The sequence below is a fragment of the Stegodyphus dumicola genome, chromosome 1, assembly GCF_044657685.1.
Source record: "Stegodyphus dumicola isolate Sdum_Otavi_A_Nest chromosome 1, ASM4465768v1".
In the NCBI taxonomy this organism is placed as follows: domain Eukaryota; kingdom Metazoa; phylum Arthropoda; class Arachnida; order Araneae; family Eresidae; genus Stegodyphus; species Stegodyphus dumicola.
The window spans coordinates 57937015-57955118 of record NC_140768.1 but is presented as its reverse complement, the minus strand read 5'-3'; the positions used below and the strand labels follow the sequence as shown (position 1 = coordinate 57955118).

At 35.1% G+C, this 18104-nt stretch overlaps 1 protein-coding gene across 1 annotated transcript; it reads right to left on the bottom strand.

Moving 5' to 3' along the window:
- Positions 1-2275: 2275 nt before the first annotated feature.
- LOC146999097 (uncharacterized) lies at positions 2276-15292 on the bottom strand. The gene is made up of 3 exons (XM_085824003.1): positions 15247-15292; positions 9575-9639; positions 2276-2854 (listed from the first exon to the last, which is right to left on the bottom strand). The coding sequence occupies exons 1-3, from the start codon at positions 15290-15292 to the stop codon at positions 2375-2377; spliced, it is 591 nt and encodes a 196-aa protein (XP_085680129.1). The 3' UTR covers positions 2276-2374.
- Positions 15293-18104: the final 2812 nt, after the last annotated feature.

Below are 18104 nucleotides of genomic sequence, written 5' to 3'. Positions count from 1 at the left end.
TGTCACACGAACTTAAGCGATTATTCGCTAACTAGTTCTTAAGATTCGTCACTTTCTACAGTAACTGAGAATTACACTAGTGAAAATCTTACAAACTTTAATTAAACCGAATCAGTTTGCAACTTATCATAAAGAATAAGTCTGCCTTTAGTTTATCAATCAATGATTACCAGTTTCAATAGTTCTCTAAAATAAATTTGAATGAATACATTTTCATTTCTAAATTTTTCTTTGAGGTATTCCACAGCTTTTTCGTGATTTTCTATGGAAGGAAAACACTCCACTATTGCTCTTCGCGCTGTCTCAGCTTTCGTAGATTGAAGCAGATAATGAAACTTGTCTCTCTTGTCAATGAGCGAATCTTTATATATTTTACTAGATCTCGTCCAAAACATCAGCCAGTTTCGAGGCTCGATATCGAACTTCTCCAGTTCTATTTCTGGTAGTTTCTGTTTTGCGGTCGTAACTATTCCTGATGAAGTACCGCTATTCGTTGCACCTGTAGAAGGCTGTGAACGCTTATCCTTTTTACTATTGGCTTTTACTTTCAACGTAGATAATTTATCGTAATATTCTTGAGCTGTACTAAATTCTCTTTCGTATTCATCTTGAAGACAGCCTTTTTTCTGTAGAAGTTCCAACAACGAGTCGTCCGTGTTTCGTTAAATTTTATACTTCCCTGAAATTTGATCTAAACAAATTTCTAAATCATCCAAATCCGGACAATCTGATCGCACCATATTTTCCAACTTATTACCCGTTTTCGTTAATATACTGCTAACCGCTTTCCTCTTCCGTTTTAATATCTCCAAATCCTCCGTGTTTGTACTTAGGAACTTTTCAGTTATTTTCTTCAATTATCTAAATAATTAAGTGTCGAATTTAGTGTCACTCTGTGACATTCACCCTGGCAGGCTCGCCAATTATATTGCTTAAAAATACATTATTAGGTTCAAAAAAGCTGAGATGACACATTTTAAAACTCCAACATTTTATTCTTCACACATTCTATTTTACAAATTTACAACGCCATTGTATAAAATTGAGAAAAAGTGCAGGTGAGATGCATCTGAGCATACACGTGGTGATTTCTTCTTTCCATCTGCCGACTGTCTAGGAGAGCGGCAAATACGTTCTCCTCGTAAAAGGGGAATGCCATCTGTATGCAACAGTCCGAAATCTCATTAAAAGCAAATGATTGATAAGTTAAAAAAATTTATAAGCATTGCGCTTCCTTGAAATTCTTTGCATTTTTTTTTTTCCTTTTTGTTCGTTAATGAAGAAAAGCAATGAGAAAAATTCACGAATTGTTTAAGTTTAGATTATACCGACCAGCTGATTATACTGACTTCATTGATAAAATGCCCTTTATGACAGAAGTAGTAACAATTTTGTGAAGTTATAAGGTATTTTCTCCCTCCTTTCGGCATGCTTTCGTGATGTAACGGTCAACACGCTACAGCGCATATTCGAGAGGTCCAGGTTCGAGTCCCGGCGCGGACGCTGCTCAGTTTTCATGTCTCCCTTATTAATGACTCTATAGTGGCGCCCTAACTAAAAAGGTGGTGGATGATGATTCTTCGCCACTAGGATTTAGCGACTGGGTACCCTAATAGCTAGTCGTCCTTTAAAAGGGGGAGTATATAAGGTATTTTCTCCCTCCTTTCGGCATGCTTTACGATGTAACGGTCAACACGCTCAGCGCGTATTCGAGAGGTTCAGGGCTTGAATCCCGGTGAGGGCATTTCTCATTTTTCATGTCTCCTGTAGCAAAATAGCCTAACGACCTTACAAAAAGTTAAATGGGATAATCAACTTTTCAACTCGCTATATTAAACCGAAAGTTAAGTAAATCTAATTTCTTTGGTTTAATGAACCACTTTCCTGCCTTGAAACCCTGAATCCACGAAAATCATTATATTCAGCAACATTACAGAATAAGATCATTAACAAAACTATTCACAGAAACTATTCACATTCAAGAATGGAAATCCCTGTTTCCTCAAAATATTTCTTTATTTTTTATAAATGAAATTAATTTCTAATTGTGTTTGATCTACAGTTCTAAAACTAGGCTTCGTATTTAACATTTAGGTATTAAAAGGGAATCCTCTTAATTTCTGCACGTAAATACTCCTTTTTGATGTAAAAGGCTTCAATTTTGCATACGAAATGCATTCAGATGTTATTTTCCCTCCAAATTACCACATAAAAATAAGCAAGAAATACAGCAAATGTCTCCTATTTATTATTCAAATAAAACTTTCATAAAACTTATAAATAAAAAGTTATAAAATTCACGAAAAATGTCTCCTGGATATTTATTTAACGCAACTAATTCAAAGTTGAATGATTTTATTTGGCCGTAGGCTCTTCACTGTAGAATCAATGTTACTGTTACTGTAGCATTTTCAGTCGCTGGCTCTTCAGTAACTGTAGTCTCTTCAGTCTCTGGCTCTTCAGTTACTGTAGGTTCTTCAGTCTCTGGCTCTTCAGTTACTGTAGGTCCTTCAGTCTCTGGCTCTTCAGTTACTGTAGGCTCTTCAGTTACTGTAGGCTCTTCAGTCTCTGGCTCTTCAGTTACTGTAGTCTCTTCAGTATCTGGCTCTTCAGTTACTGTAGGCTCTTCAGTATCTGGCTCTTCAGTTACTGTAGGCTCTTCAGTTTCACCATCAGTAGAAGGCACTGTAGGGGTCTCTGTGGTAGGCGCAGAAGTGGTTGTCTCTTCAGTATCTGGCTCTTCAGTTACTGTAGGCTCTTCAGTTTCACCATCAGTAGAAGGCACTGTAGGGGTCTCTGTGGTAGGCGCAGAAGTGGTTGTCTCCAAGCAAGTAGCTCTACATTTGAAAAATACCTGTGGAGAAAAACAGAAATATGGTTTAAAATTTTTCAGTTCTAGTACAAGTTCAGTGTTAAATTTAAGGATGAATATAGAAATCATTTTAGCAGAAAGAATACAACAAACAATCTTTTTTCAAAAATATAAATGCCTCCAGATATGATATGTAACAATAATGTTGCATCACATCTATAATTACATACTGTGTTGCTAAAGACAAAGAAGATATTAGAATATGAAACTATTGGACATTTGAGAGCTTTGAGAATATTTAAAAATAAATAAATAAGATTTCACCAGAGGCTGCAAAAAAATGAAGTTTTGATATTTATGATCAGGTCAGATTTAGTTATTTTTTCAACGTCTTTTTCAGAGCCTTAATAAGGAAAATTTTCCATCAGAACGATCTCTAATACTTCAACTGGAAAGTAACTTGACGTCTTAAATTATACTTTCCTTTTAAACCTTTTTAAAAAACTTCCGGCCAATACCATATTTCGGGAAAACCAGCAACGGTTTTTTGCAAAGTACATATACAGTTTTTATTTACTTATATGCTTTGCCATTAGACACTATATGTAAAGGGAGACAATATCCGGTAGAAGGCTTTTTAAAGAAAACCAGCTGATATGCACATTATACAGGTGGAAGGCGACAGTTAATCCCATGCAGCCAACCTTTTTGCCGGGACTCGAGCCCACAACGAAAGAGCAGTGTTCAGCTGTTTTTACCGTTCTGCGGCTAATGGTTCTGTTTATTGCATTATGAATTAATAAATTCAGACATTATCAACATTCACGGTTTTTCGCTCACTTTGCTAAAAATATGCCGTTAGGAAGTCCATTCTGCTTTATTCGCAGGAATATTCAACTGATTAAAGATTTTCTGAAACATTATTCTGCTGCTAATGACAAGTAATGTTCAGAAACATTGTGCTATTAAAATTATATAGAATTATACTCGATACAAATTTTTGTGCAGGTTTCTTTATCGTTTAAATTATTAATTTGAAAAAACTTTTATTCTTACTGCAAGTAATGCTTTTATTAATTACTGTGGCTGCCTCAGTTCAAGAATTTTTCAAGCTTTCTTGTACAGTTTGCATAACTTACGAAATAGGTTTTAAATTCGAAAATCAGAGGTGTGTAGTCTACCATAAGGCAGTCAGAAACAACGAAAAAATAAATGAAATAATTATAAATAATTCAACAATGATCAATTGAAAATGAGTAAAATATAAAGACATAAAAAGAAATATTAAAAACATTAGTAATTATAGAACAAACTATAAATACATTTAATAAATAGTATAAAAAAGAAATAAAAATTAAAAAATCTGAAAGGTTTCAGATTTTAAATTACGTCTAAAGGGGCGTTTTTTTAACATTTTGTGTGTTACATTTCTTTATTATATATCACGTTCTTCGCACTTAAACTATAAAATTCAGTTCAACAACAACATCGCAAAATAGTTTTAAAATGAGCCTATCTTTAGAATTTCCGATACAGACTCGAACTTAGGAGATAAAAGCGTTTTTTTGTACAACGTTGCCATTGCTCGTTTAGAAATCCTTTATTTTGTTAATAAAAAATTCCTTAATAGTTTATAAAATATGAAATCTATAATAAAACAAATTCAAAATTTTAAATCTAGTCTTCCACATGCCCATATTCGTAGGCGGGTTACGTCATTCAAAATTCGAAGACGCTATGTACCGTTGTTTTATCACAATGCGAGAAATATACACACATTTATGCAGATTTTGACTCACAGCAGTGACATAGAAAACTTGTGGAAGCTATAAGCACTGGGAATTACAGATGCTAAAGAAAATAAAACTGATTCAGAGTTAGAAGAAGCAGTGAATTGTGAAAGTGAAGCAGTCACTTTCACAAGACTCTGAAGAGGGTGGATGATCGATATGAAGTCAGTTTACCTTCGATCAACGATAAAGAAGCTTTACCAAGTAACAGAGAAGTTGCTGAAAAACGATTGATTTCCACGACAAAGAAGTTCATGTTGAAAGATAAATTTGAAATATACAATGCAATGTTCGAAGAGTGGCTCGATTCTGGAGTAATAGAAGAAGTAATAACAGAGGAAGAGGAACGAGTAAACAATCATTATTTTCCCCACAGGGGACCGGTCTTTAAAGATAGCTGTATAACAGCAGGAAGGCCGCTTCACGCTTCATGCAAGCAAAAGGATTTCTTATGACTTAATGACTGATTAGCAAAAGGTCAAAATTTAATTGAATTAATACCTAGTAGATTGCTTCTTGAATTTAGACAAGGGAAAATAGGGATTATCTCAGATATTTAAAGAATTTTTCTTCAAATATCTGTTCAAAGATCTTATCGTGATTTCCTAAGATTCCTATGGTGGAAAACTCGGAACAAAAGGAAATAAGAATATTTCGCCATTGCAAAGTAGTCTTCGGACTAAAATGCAGTCCGTTTCTTTTAGGAGCAGTGATCAACTCTCATTTAGACTAATGAGAACCTTCTTTGAAGGAAGTGGCTACAAAATTGAAAAATTCCTTCTATGTTGACAACTGTGTCATTTCAGTGAATTCGAATGAAGAAGCAGAATATTTTATTGCAAAATCAGCTCAGTTAATAGCAAGTGCTAACTTTGACTTAGGGTGGAAACAAACAGAACCAGAACTGAGCAGTGAAAAATGTACATTGGGCGAACCATTGAAAGTACTTGGTCTTCTGTGTGATAAATATGAAGAGTCCTTGTTTTGTGAGTCTCTTTTGATTGATCTCATAGTGACAAGACGAAACATACTATCAATTGTACAGAGAGGTTTTGACCCAATAGGTTTCACTTGCCCTTTTACACTCCTTCCAAAGTTATACTTGCAAAAGAGCTGGGATGTAGAGCTACCTGAAGATATCAAAAGAAAATTCTTGAAGTGGGTCAAAGAACTGCCCTTGCTGTCATCTGTAAAGATTCCCAAACTACTTCCACTGACAGAAGGACAATCTTTTATTTACGTACGTTTGCCGATGCTTCACAGGGATCTCATGCAAGTGCAATATATTTGAGAAGTTAAAATAAAGAAGTGACTTTAGTGCAAGCCAAAGCACGAGTGGCACCCTTTGTGATGTTGAGAGGCCCCAAATTGTCAGCAATAGTCTTAGTGACTGCTATGAACTGGAAATTGCACAGACTCTTAAGAAGGGTTTAACTCCCTTTTTATTTCACTTTAGAAGTCACAGTTGCGTTCACTCGACGCTCACAAACTACGCCGATCCGGCGGTTAAACAAAAATAGAAAAGTAAAACTAAAAATGAATGACAGGATGCATAACTAACGAAGTCACTATCTACGAGGCTCTATGATTTTAACTATCTTAACCGCGTTCTAAGATACAGCTGAGATTCAGCAAATTTTCTGATTAAGAAGTTGAAAGATTCAACTAACTGCCGAAGTAGGCACACAGGCCGAAACGCGCGGTTCTTAAACTTTCTACCAAGCAACCTTCACGCTCGTGATTCAAGAAGCACACTTACAAATCTCGTTTCCCTTCTATTTAACTCAAATTACTTCTGCTAAAAATTTGAATACTCTGCGCGTTCTACTAAAATTTACATACTTTGGCATTATCAATTCCAGGGGAAAGTAAAGGCTTGACAAGAAAGATAGCTTAAAATAAATGTTAGTTAAAATAAATATAAACCCTACACCTTGAAAAAAATAAGTATACGACGACTTGAATTGCTTGCTTGTATTATTGGGGTGCGATTAGCCTCATTTTTCAAGAAGAACCTTAGGGTCGAAATTTCAAAGGAATATTACTGGACCGATTCTTCAACAGCACTATTCTGGATAAATAACGTAGAAGTTTGGAGCACTTTTGTGAATAACAGAGTTTCAGAAATTACAATCCTATCGGACCGTTAAAATTGGCATCATATAACAGGTGACCAGGTGCGGGAAACTCAGCCGATATGCCATCAAGAGGATGTTCTGTGAAAAAACTCATTGAATCAAGATGATGGGAGGGCCCACCTTGGTTGGCACTGCCAGAAGAAGAATGGCCTCATTCTATCCCAATCGATAATAAAGAAGAGGTTAATACTGAAAAACGTAAAGCAGTTATAGTTTCGTTAAGCAATGTTAGCGATATGTCTTCACAATTCTTTGGCTATTTTTCAAAGTATAAGAAAATACTTAGAATGATTGAGTGGATGCACAGATTCATAGGAAATACCCGAAAAAGGAAATAAGAAAGAGAAGCAGGAGAGTTAAAATGTTTATGAAATAACAACGATCTATCGTGAAGATTGTTCAACATGATTTTTTTTTCCATCAGATGATATTAAGAAGCTTCATAAGTGTCAAAGTGTAAGTCAATAAGTGTTGCGGGTGGACTGACAAAGTTGACGTCAGTTGAGTCAAAGTTGACGAAGGCATTTTACATGTCAAGTCTAGGTTGACTGAAAGGAAAGACCATGAAAATTTTATTTATCCGATATTACTTCCGGAGAAGCAAAAGATTATGGAGAAATTGATAATTGATAAACATCTATCTATGTCTCATGCAGGAATTCACGTACTGATGTCAACACTTAGAGAGACGTTTTGGATCCTGAAAAGCAAGCTACGATTCGAAAAGCTTTATATGCATGTGTCAGGTGCAGGGGACATGGAGGTAAACGACTACAGACTGTGCCTGCTACTCTACCAGAAAATAGAGTTAGAGATGCTCGTTTTTTTCGAGATCGTCGGCGTTGATTTAGATGGTCCATTAATTTTGAAGGATAAAAGAAAATCTTGGATTTTACTTTTCACGTGTGCTGTTTTCAGGGCGGTTCATTTGGAACTGATTTTATCCCTTTCAACTCAAGGATTTCTACTTGGCTTTAGAAGATCTATTGCCCGTAGAGGGAAGCCAGCGATAATTTATAGCGATAAGGGAAGCAATTTTGTCGGATCCAATAATCTCTTGAGATCAATCAATTGGAATACCATCGAGATAGAAACCGCCACAAACAAGATCGATTGGATGTTCAGTCCACCCGCAGCAACTTGGTGGGGTGGCTTTTGGGAACGACTTGTTCAAATGATTAAGAAGCTTTTGCATCGAGTATTGGGCCAGTCGCGCCTGAATTATGTATTGATGAGTGTGCTGTGCGACTGCGAAGCAGCTGTGAATGCCAAACCAATCATTTATGTGTCAAAGGACTCTGATGATCTCATCCCTTTGACACCGTCCTTGTTTTTAGGTGAAATTCCAATTTTTTTCAGTTCCTGACTTGGATCACCTTCATAAAGTTGATTTCAGCAAGAGACTGAGACATTTACATAATTTACGAGAGCTCTTGAGAAAGAGATTTATAAATGAATATCTCGACCTGCTAGTGCAACGACCATCTACAGTGCCGATTTCTCAACATATAAAAATCGGGGGTATAGTTCTTATCGAATGTGATGACAAACGCAAGGTGCTGTGGCCTCTAGCAACAGTGATTAAGCTAGGAAACGATGACAACATTCGAGTAGTTCGTGTCAAACCCATGTCTGGAGAATTAGTTCGACCAATCCAAAGAATATTCCCTCTCCAAGTATCTTCATCTTTGGAGTCAGATGAGGCAAATGAAACTGAGACGCAGGGTGAAGACAGTTTAGTCTCAAAATTACCAAAGAATAATTCAGCTGCAGAACATTAAGACTGTCGTGACTAGAAGTGGACGATAAATTAAAATTCCATCTAGATTTCTATCCTGAGCACTAGTTGAGTTATTTTAGAGTAGAAATTTAAGAACTTAATTTTCCTTAAAATTAAACCTTGAATTTTTAATTTTCCTTTTATTTAAGTCTTGAAATTTGTGTGGACAGTATTTTTTATATTTTTTTTTGATTGATTAAGTATATGTCATCAATCAAAAGGTGGAAGTATTGTTAGAACCCATCCTCAGTTGTTATCTTTCTTTCATAGTTTGTCACTGTAAGAGTGGCAACTATGTGAGCTTTGTTGTAGTTCTACGGATTTTGAAAATAAATATGACTCTTTGGAATTTTATATGTAAAGTTATTTTATTTTAAGTTTATTAGGAGAAAGGAGAACGGTTAGTTCTTGCAAATCTCGAGCACAATAGTACTTCAGGGACAAAGCCCCTTTGGACTAATTTTATGAATGCTTCAGCAAATGAAATGTCAGTAAATTAACTTTAGAAAAAGGTGGCATCACGGATATAAAGAAAAATAAGTATTATAATCAGCAATTTTGGAAATTATATATAATTGTTTTGAATAAATATTACCTTCTGTCTCAGACGGATACTGCCATAAATATTCTGACCTAGAAAGGGATTTTTAACAATGTGATTTTCCTACTATTCAAGGTTTTTCGTGTGTTTAACTCAGAAAAGGAACATATACTTATTAATAGCAGTTAGAATCAGTTGTAGCTTTACTCTACCAGACTCCGGTAGGCAGATGCTGAATTCAAGCACTCTTATGAAATATACAGATTGATTGTCAGAAATGATAAACATGTCCTATATGTATTCTCCAACAATTGTGGCATTTTCACTATGAAAAAATAAGCACGTATATTTGGCTTTTAGTCTTCCTCTTTAACAATTCATGAGAGAGAACAATGAATGAAAAATAGCGCCGAAGAGCTAAATTCCTTAAAAATGATTCCTTAAAATGAATGTCATAGTTAGAGTTATGTAAAAATAAATACGTAATTTTTATGCAAGAAAATATATGCTTACACATGCCAAACCTGGAGCACAGTCTTTGCATCGAAACAGTCCTATTCCAAGTCCACAAAAGGCTCCTAAAATTCAAAGAATAATCCAAATTTTACTAACTAAAGAAATTAATTCATTGCAAGATTTTTGCTTTGTTTTAAACCAAATCTTAGTAACTCTTTCTTCAGTTGGTAATAGATTTTATTTACTCCGTAAAATCTCAAAAGAAATATCGTGTCCTTATTTATTTATTCATTCATTTATGCTTATTTATTTATTTGTTTTTTAATTTTACGTTTCTTTCACGAATTAGCGTAAAAAGGAACAGCTAGAAATTTTATGTATTTCAGAAATAATTGAAAATTATCTCGTAAGATATACATAGTTTCGCCTTAGATAAAGTACTATTCTTCATTAAAGTTGGTATTTGAGACTTCAGAATATTTATGAAACTTAACGATATGAAATTTCTCTGTTTTGACTCGTTGTGAGCATTTATGAATATTTACTACTCGTCCAATGAATATTTTATAAACTGAGTTTCCGTTTTAAAGTTAACTTTTCTTTACATAATGCTTTATACATTTACATTAATTTGACTGGTTCCATAAAATTATATATCGTATATAAAGAAATAATTTCATTGATGTGTGTCTTTAATTATTGAAATATATAATAAAAATTTTAAGAAAATAAGCTTTTAGTCACTTTATTAAAATATCATGTAGAATACTCACACAGGAAATATTAACATAAAAAATGAGTTTCGGTGATATTTCCCGAATACGGTTGGTCATTCATTGAAACAATTGTGTTTTTCTATGAAGGTAGGCACTTTAAAGAGATAATTTTCAGTAACATATTTTTTTACAGTATAAAATATATTAGTCACGTTCAAAGGCTTTCAGCATGAGAAGTTTCACTGTATTTACATAATATGAGAAACCAGAATTTTTCTTAATTTTCAATAGATAGCATAGAATGTTCATTTAACAATTTAAACAACAAATGTTAGCATTTCGAAACTACTATACACAGTTCGCTATTTTCCTATGCCAAGAGTATTCTCTGAAGGGCTATATAAATAATGAAACAGCAATATATATAATAGAATGAGAGAAACACAGCCCATTGAAATGTAAGAAGTATCACTTGTAGTGCTATGAAACGTTAGCCTCCAGCATGTATGGCCTCTCCATTCTTTGCTTTTAGTACAATGGTTAAATTTCTAATATTTACAATAATATCATGAAATTAACAGAGGCCCGGAAGAAACGCTATGATAGTATTTAAGGTTAACATGCAGAGGTATAAAATATGTGACAGTCACGGAATAAATTAGGAAGATAATTTTAAAGTCAGAATTATCGGCATCGAGATCAACATCGCAGCATTACAAGGCAAATTTCCTGAATTGTAAATCAGTTGATGAATATTATGATGATTTATAAGTCTTCTACTGTTCTTGTAATATCTTTGTATGCTGCCTTTCATAGGCAATTCCATAGATGAAGGAGGAAAACATTCAAGCAAAACATAAGTTCTGTATATCTAGGCGCGTATACGCTGAGGTGACAAATGCCATGGTATACCTCCTAATATCGTGTCGGACCTCCTTTTACCAGCGAATTTCAACAACCTGACGTGGCATAGACTCAACTAGCCGTTGGAAGTCCCCTACAGAAATATTGATCCATGCTGCCTCTATATACGTCCATAATTGCAAAACTGTTGCCGGTACAGAAGTTTGTGCGCGAAGTAACCTCTCGATTATGTCCCATAAATGTTCGATTGGATTCATGTCGGGAGATCTAGGTGGCCAAATCATTCTCTGGAATTATCAAGAAGGTTCGTAAATCCAATTGCAAAACGCTGTAGTCCGGTGACATGGCACATTGTCGTCCATAAAAATTCCATTGTTGTTTGGGCACATGAAATCCATGAATAGCTGCAAGTAATGTCCAAGAAGCTGAACAACCATTTCCTGTCAAGGACCCAGTCCGTGCCATAAAAATACAGCCCACACTATTATGAATCCACCACTAGCTTGCGCTGGGCATTGTTGAGAACTTGGGTTAATGGCTTTGGGGGGTCTGTGCCACACTCGAATCCTATCATTAGCTCTCAGCAACTGAAATCGTGACTCTTCTCAGTTTCCAGTCCCCTAGGGTCCAACCAATATTATTAAGAGCCCACGAGAGGCGCTGCAGGAGATGTTGTTCTGTTAGTAAAGGCATGTGATACGGTCTTCTGCTGCCATAACCGATTAAAGCTAAATCTGGTACACTTTAATTCTATCAGACACGTCCGTCATACGTCCCAGATTAATTTCTTCGGTTATTTGTCTGTTAACACTGAAAAATGCTTGTCTGTTAACACTGAAAATTCTGCGCATACGTCGTCTGTCTCGGTCATTAAGTGAAGACGATCGACTACTACTTTATCCAAGATGAGACGTCATGCCTGACATTAGGTATTCTCAGAGCAGCCTTGACAATACGGATTCGGAATGTTTAATTCTATTAAGATTTCTGAAATTGATTGACCCATGCGTCTAGCTCCAACTATCATTCCGCATTGAAAGTCTCTTAATTTCCTTCGAGGAGCCATAATCATGTCAGAAACCTTGCCACGTGAATACAAGTGAAAGCCCTGACAATTTGTACATTTTGTACCTGATACTACTGCCATCTGTATATTTGCATATAGCTATCCTATGACTTTTGCCACCTCAGTGTAGTTCATTTTCAGTAATAGGTCGCCACTTCTATTATGCACTGAATATTCTAAGTTCTTCCTTCACTCGATTTCTAAACTTAAGCAAATAGCTTATATTTTAAGTTGGAGTATTTTACATTTATAGTACTACATATACGAATCTTAAAAATAATGTTCCTTCAACTGCGTTCCGCGGAACCCTGGGGTGAGTATCACTTAAAATAGGATCTCAACTAAAGAAGTAGGAAATTTCTAGGTGAAATAAAGGTTTCCCGAAGTAAATGTGGCGAGACACATTTTGTATGTGCTTGAACTTATTTTACAGAGGCAATATAACCACCATCACCACCGTTAAGCCTATGTGTGATACATCATAATAAGAAATCAACAAACACACAGCCGGCAAATTAACAAGAAACCCAAAGGATAAAGCACACTTTAACTATCTTACTAGGAAGATGAAACAAGTAATTATTAATTATAGATCCAGAAGTTGGGACAACCTTCTCGAAAACATGGACTTAGAACGAAATACACAAATACAGTTTGGAAAATGGCAAGGTCACTCAGAAACACCCGAGCGCAACAACTGAATCCGATCGACCACATGAGACATACTTTCTACTCTGAATCTGACATAGCGGAAATTCTTGCAAGCAATCTAAGTAAAGTTTTTAACAAACATGAAGAGGATAATTCAGAACATGAGGAAGAAATTAAACAGGAAATTGATACGATCAAATCTAGACAAAATACAAATTTCATTAAGTTCACGTTACTGAACGAGGTTCAAAGCATCATAAATTAACTCAAAAAATGCAAGGCAAGAGGATACGATAACATCAACAATGAGGCTTTACATGCACTTCCAAGGAACTGTATTGTCTTACTGTGTAATATATTCAATGCATGCACTCGGCTCACTCACTTTCCTCAACAATGGAAGCATTCGATAATTATATCGCTACTGAAACCAAGAAAGAACCCGAATGAAGTCACAAGCTACAGACCAATTAGTCTACTCCCAGCAATAAATAAAATTTTTGAGAGAATTTTAAGTGACCGTTTAACTGCCCACCTAGAAAGATTGAAGATTATAGACGACAACCAATTTGGATTCAGGAGAGGACACTGGACGACGAACCAAATCCTAAATTTAATTGAGTACATTGCATTTAATTTTCAGAAAAAGACCTCAGTCGCTGTATGTTACCTCGATTTCGATAAAGCTTTCGATCGAGTGTGGCATGCAGGACTTGTGTACAAGCTCTCAAATTGCATTCTACCAAATAGTTTCCTAAAATTAATTATCTCTTTTCTAAGAAGACGTACTTTCCAAGTGAAATGCGGGGATTCTCATTCCAGTAAAAAAGTAATGCACAAAGGTGTCCCTCAGGGAAGCGTCCTTTCCTCAAACTTATTCTGCATTTATGTAAATGACATGCCACAGCCTTTCACTTCAACAGTATTAAAGTACGCGGATGATACCGCGGTTTTAACAAACTCCCTGAACCCTCAAAATGCAGCTGACAATCTGAAATACCAAATTAATGAAACTGATGCATGGTACAAGCTATGGAATATTAAAGTGAACCCCTCAAAATGTAATATAGTGATCTGTAGACGTTATAAAAATGGTTCCATCTTAATATCGATGTAAAAATAGACAGCATTCCAATTCCTGTTGTTAAGTCATATAAATATCTTAAAGTGCACATAGATAGAGCTCTCTCATTTCATGATCATATGACTTACGCGATCAATAAGGCTGACGCAGCTTTCATGGCTATCTACCCACTTCTAGGACGTAACTCAAAATTGGATTTAAAAATCAAAAGAACTACCGGCTTGGGCGACTGCAACGAAGACAGACAGACAGAAGATGAATGCGCTTCAAAACAAAATACTTCGGTCGATCACGAACGCTCCCTGCTTTATAAAGAATTCGCAGCTCTACGAAGAATTAAAAATACTTCCAATTCATGAACAGATTCTGACTGCTGCATATAACTTTTTTACTAGCATGCAAACTTCATCTTACCCTGCCATACGTTAACTTAACTGCCTGCGATCCCACTCAGGAGAGTGTAGTAAAATGCCCACGTTCAATCCACCACAACCCCCGGTGGTGGTGATGTAAATAATGTATATATTTTTCTTATTTTCATATTTATTCGTATTTACTACTCATATTTATCTAATTTCTGTTAAGCAATAAGGACTTTGTGATTTTAAATCAGCTTGACAAAGCCAATGAACTGTGCAACTGTTGTAAATAGCCAAGTCTATTTTATGATTTATTTTATAAATTTTCAAAGGACTTTGTTTTTAAAAGCCAGTGAACTGTTTAACTTAAATATTACTACGGATGTGGAATTTAGTTACTCCCCATTGGATTACGCGCTTACACGTGACCATCTGTGCTTCTCTTAAATTTCGAATTATTACGACTAAGTGCAAATGTTTTTGCTTACTGTTTCAACTTTAAACATCTTAAAAGGGCATAGAAAGTGCTAACTAGTAATTCATTAGGTTCGAAAGTACAAGATTAATTAAATAAACTTATTTTTGTGTCTCTTCATCATGACCTCCCTGCTTAAATGCATGGACCATTCAGATTTGGACTTTATGTCATCTGACTTTATCGAAGTACTTGTTTCTCCTCCACCGAACGCTCACGTAGCTTGCTCAGTGAATGTTAGGTATCTCACGCCCGCCCCTACTCAATTACTTTCAGCAAAGAATTTATTGATTAAAAGATCTTAACTCGGCTTACTGTTTTAAAAATGTGAACTATTGCATAAGACTGATTTCCCTGACTTACCCCCGGTGTTTTCTAGTTTTTTTGTCCCCAGGACGCAGCACGCAAGATAGTGTGCCTTTAAATGAATTTAAAAAGATAAAGTGAAAGTCCAAGGGCCAAGATATTTACTGGTATATACTCTTTCGTAGTAGAGGGCGGAAGTGAAACTGACGTTCCAGATCCAGACATGCCGGCAAAAGACTTCTTCCAGCATCCATCTCGGCCCACGGATGTTCGTCTGTGTTGTCTGAAGTTCGGAAATACGTAATATTCATCAGATTTCCTGTTTATATTTTTGGCATGTTTAAAAATTACTCTGTGGGTTATATTTGTGATCATGTATTAAATTTTACACTAAATTTTTAAAGTTGTGGTCAGTTAATTATAATGTATTTCTGTGCTTTGAATTTATTTGGAGAGGCTTTTAATTACGTTTAATAATTTTTATATTTCAGTTAGTCATCTGCAATTATTTTTTCAACTGTAAGTCACTAAATACGGATTTGTTTAAAATTCACTATTTATTCTATGGTATGTATTTTTCTTTTCTAAGCTGCATATCTTTCACTGTAGAATTGTATAGACTCATTGGTTAACTTTTTCTAGTTTAAATACTTCTCAGTAGATTTTTTCAAAATTTAAATTATGAAAAATCCAAGCTTACAGAATTTTTTTACAAATTTGATTCAGTTCATTATTTAAAAAATTTCTTCCTAGGTTTATGTAATAGCTATAGATTTTATTCCCAAGATGAGCATTTTATCTCATATTATTATATATAATTAAAGAATTGAATATTTCATGAAACTAAAAGAATAAAAACAGTCGTAATTCATGTGTCGTTCTTTAAAAGGCTTTTAAAATGTAATTTGGTATTTTAAGTGCAATGATTTTGATCCTTGGTTGCAAGCTTTGCTCTCGGTCTTTTAATAATGGGTATTTTATATAACAATATAAAAATTTGCGACTAGATAAAAATAGAATTTGCTATTTTTTTTTTTTTTTTTTTTTTTTTTTTTAAGACACTTAAAATCATTATGTGCATGTACGTATAGAAATTGCAGAATTGTGAATAAGTGCGATTGTTTACTTAAAATTTGCTGTTCTTATGTGCGTTTAGCATTTAGTGTTATGCTTATATAAAAAGAATTCAAAATAAGCATTTATATAATTAATTTCCGATTAATAACAAATACTAAATAATAATAAACTAAATTAAATATATAAATTTGTATAAGAAACGTAAAGGTTTTATGCAAAGTAATATTTAAATTTAGTTAATTTTTTACAAATTTCATATTGGTAAACATTTAAAAAAAGGCTAATGTATTGTTAGGCTGCGTTCAGACGGCGTAAATCAGAGTCACAAGAAATAAAATGAGGGAAATCCGTTCACACCTGCGACACAGGGTCTAAGCCGCACCCTCTTAGAGAAGCTAAATTTGCGCATACGTTGGTTGTGTCTAAAGTTTTCACGCTGTGTTTTCCCATTCCGGTTTCTCGCGCTCGCTGTAATTAGTCGACACTTATCCCAAGTCGGCCATAAAGAGGAAAACTTCGAACCTTATACCAAGAGCCCTAAACCAGATTTTGTGGCGTAGCACAGACTAGTTGCCTGGCAACGCAGGTTCGGCTTCAAGCACTCATACTCTTTTTACCGTCCTCTGAACGCAGCTTTATTTACCCAATAAATTAAATTTTATATATTATATATAGACCACAAATATACTTTCGAAAGAAATGTCACTGTATGTCATATGTCCTTATTTTAAACGTTTACATATTGAATTGCTTCTGTTTTTGAAGTTTTTAAACCCAGAAATTATTGTATTAGGAGTGTGTTTGTGTTTCATATTCTACAAATACCATTTATTACTTATTATTAAAAGTAAACTGTCCCATCATTTTCAATTTTTTTTTTTTTTTTTTTTTTTTTTTTTCAGAATGAAAAAGCACTTTAAAGCGCTTTTTCATCCTGGAAAAAAAAAAAAAAAACTTTAAAAAGCACTTTAAAGCGTTTTACTGCAAAAATTGATTCTTCTGCCTCGGACTTAACAACTAGCTGTTTTACTAAAGATGGTGATGGTGATGAAGAAAGGCTAGTACGTAGTTCTTCCACTGTTTCAAAAAAGCCACAAGTAACAGAATTGAAAACTCACAAGGTATAATTATCTCAGAAGAAGTTATACGAATTATCGCTTCTGCAAATAATCAAGCCAGATCTGTTACTAAAAGCTTAGACAGTACGATGAAAGTTAGATGTTTTTAGGATTCATGAATAATACTGAAAATTGTCAGTGTGTTATATGCGGCAAATTTCTCCCAAACAGCTCAGTGGATAGGGCTAAAATGAAATCGCTTCATGACGACGTTAAAGACAGAGAAAGTTATTGAAAAAGGGGACGAACTCTTAAAATGAGAACGTTTTATGGTCCAAAGCACAAAAACGATAAAAGAAAAGCAACTGAGGCTTCATATTTAGTCAGCTTATAAGGTATTTCTCCCGCCTTCATGGCATGCCTTCGTAGTGTGGTGGTCTGCACGCTCAGCGTGTAATTGAGAGGTCCGTGGTACGACTCCCGGCGAAGGAGTTTACTCACTCTTCCTCTTCCGGCCTCGAAATAACCTCCACAAGCTATTCACATAGCTTAACGTAATGAGCGTACTCAACTGCAGAAAATCTTATTTCACCTTCTGCTATGGACAGAGTCGTAGCTAGGGTTTTCAGCGCCCAGGGACAACTGAAGATTTCGCTCCCCTTACTGGTTGCCAAGGATGGAAAACATTTAATTCTAAAATGTCGTAACATCAATTTGGCGCCCCTTGGATTCTGCGCCCAGGGCAGATGCCCCCTTGCCCCCCTCTAGATACGCCCCTGGCTATGGAGAGGATAAAATGTAAGTTAGATGACAAATATGCTAAAGAAATTGCTAAGATTCCACTTTCGAATGATACGGTAACTCAATCTATCCGAGATTTAGATTGATAGGCAGGCACTTGCTGCACAAAAAATGTTCCCGTCTATAAAAT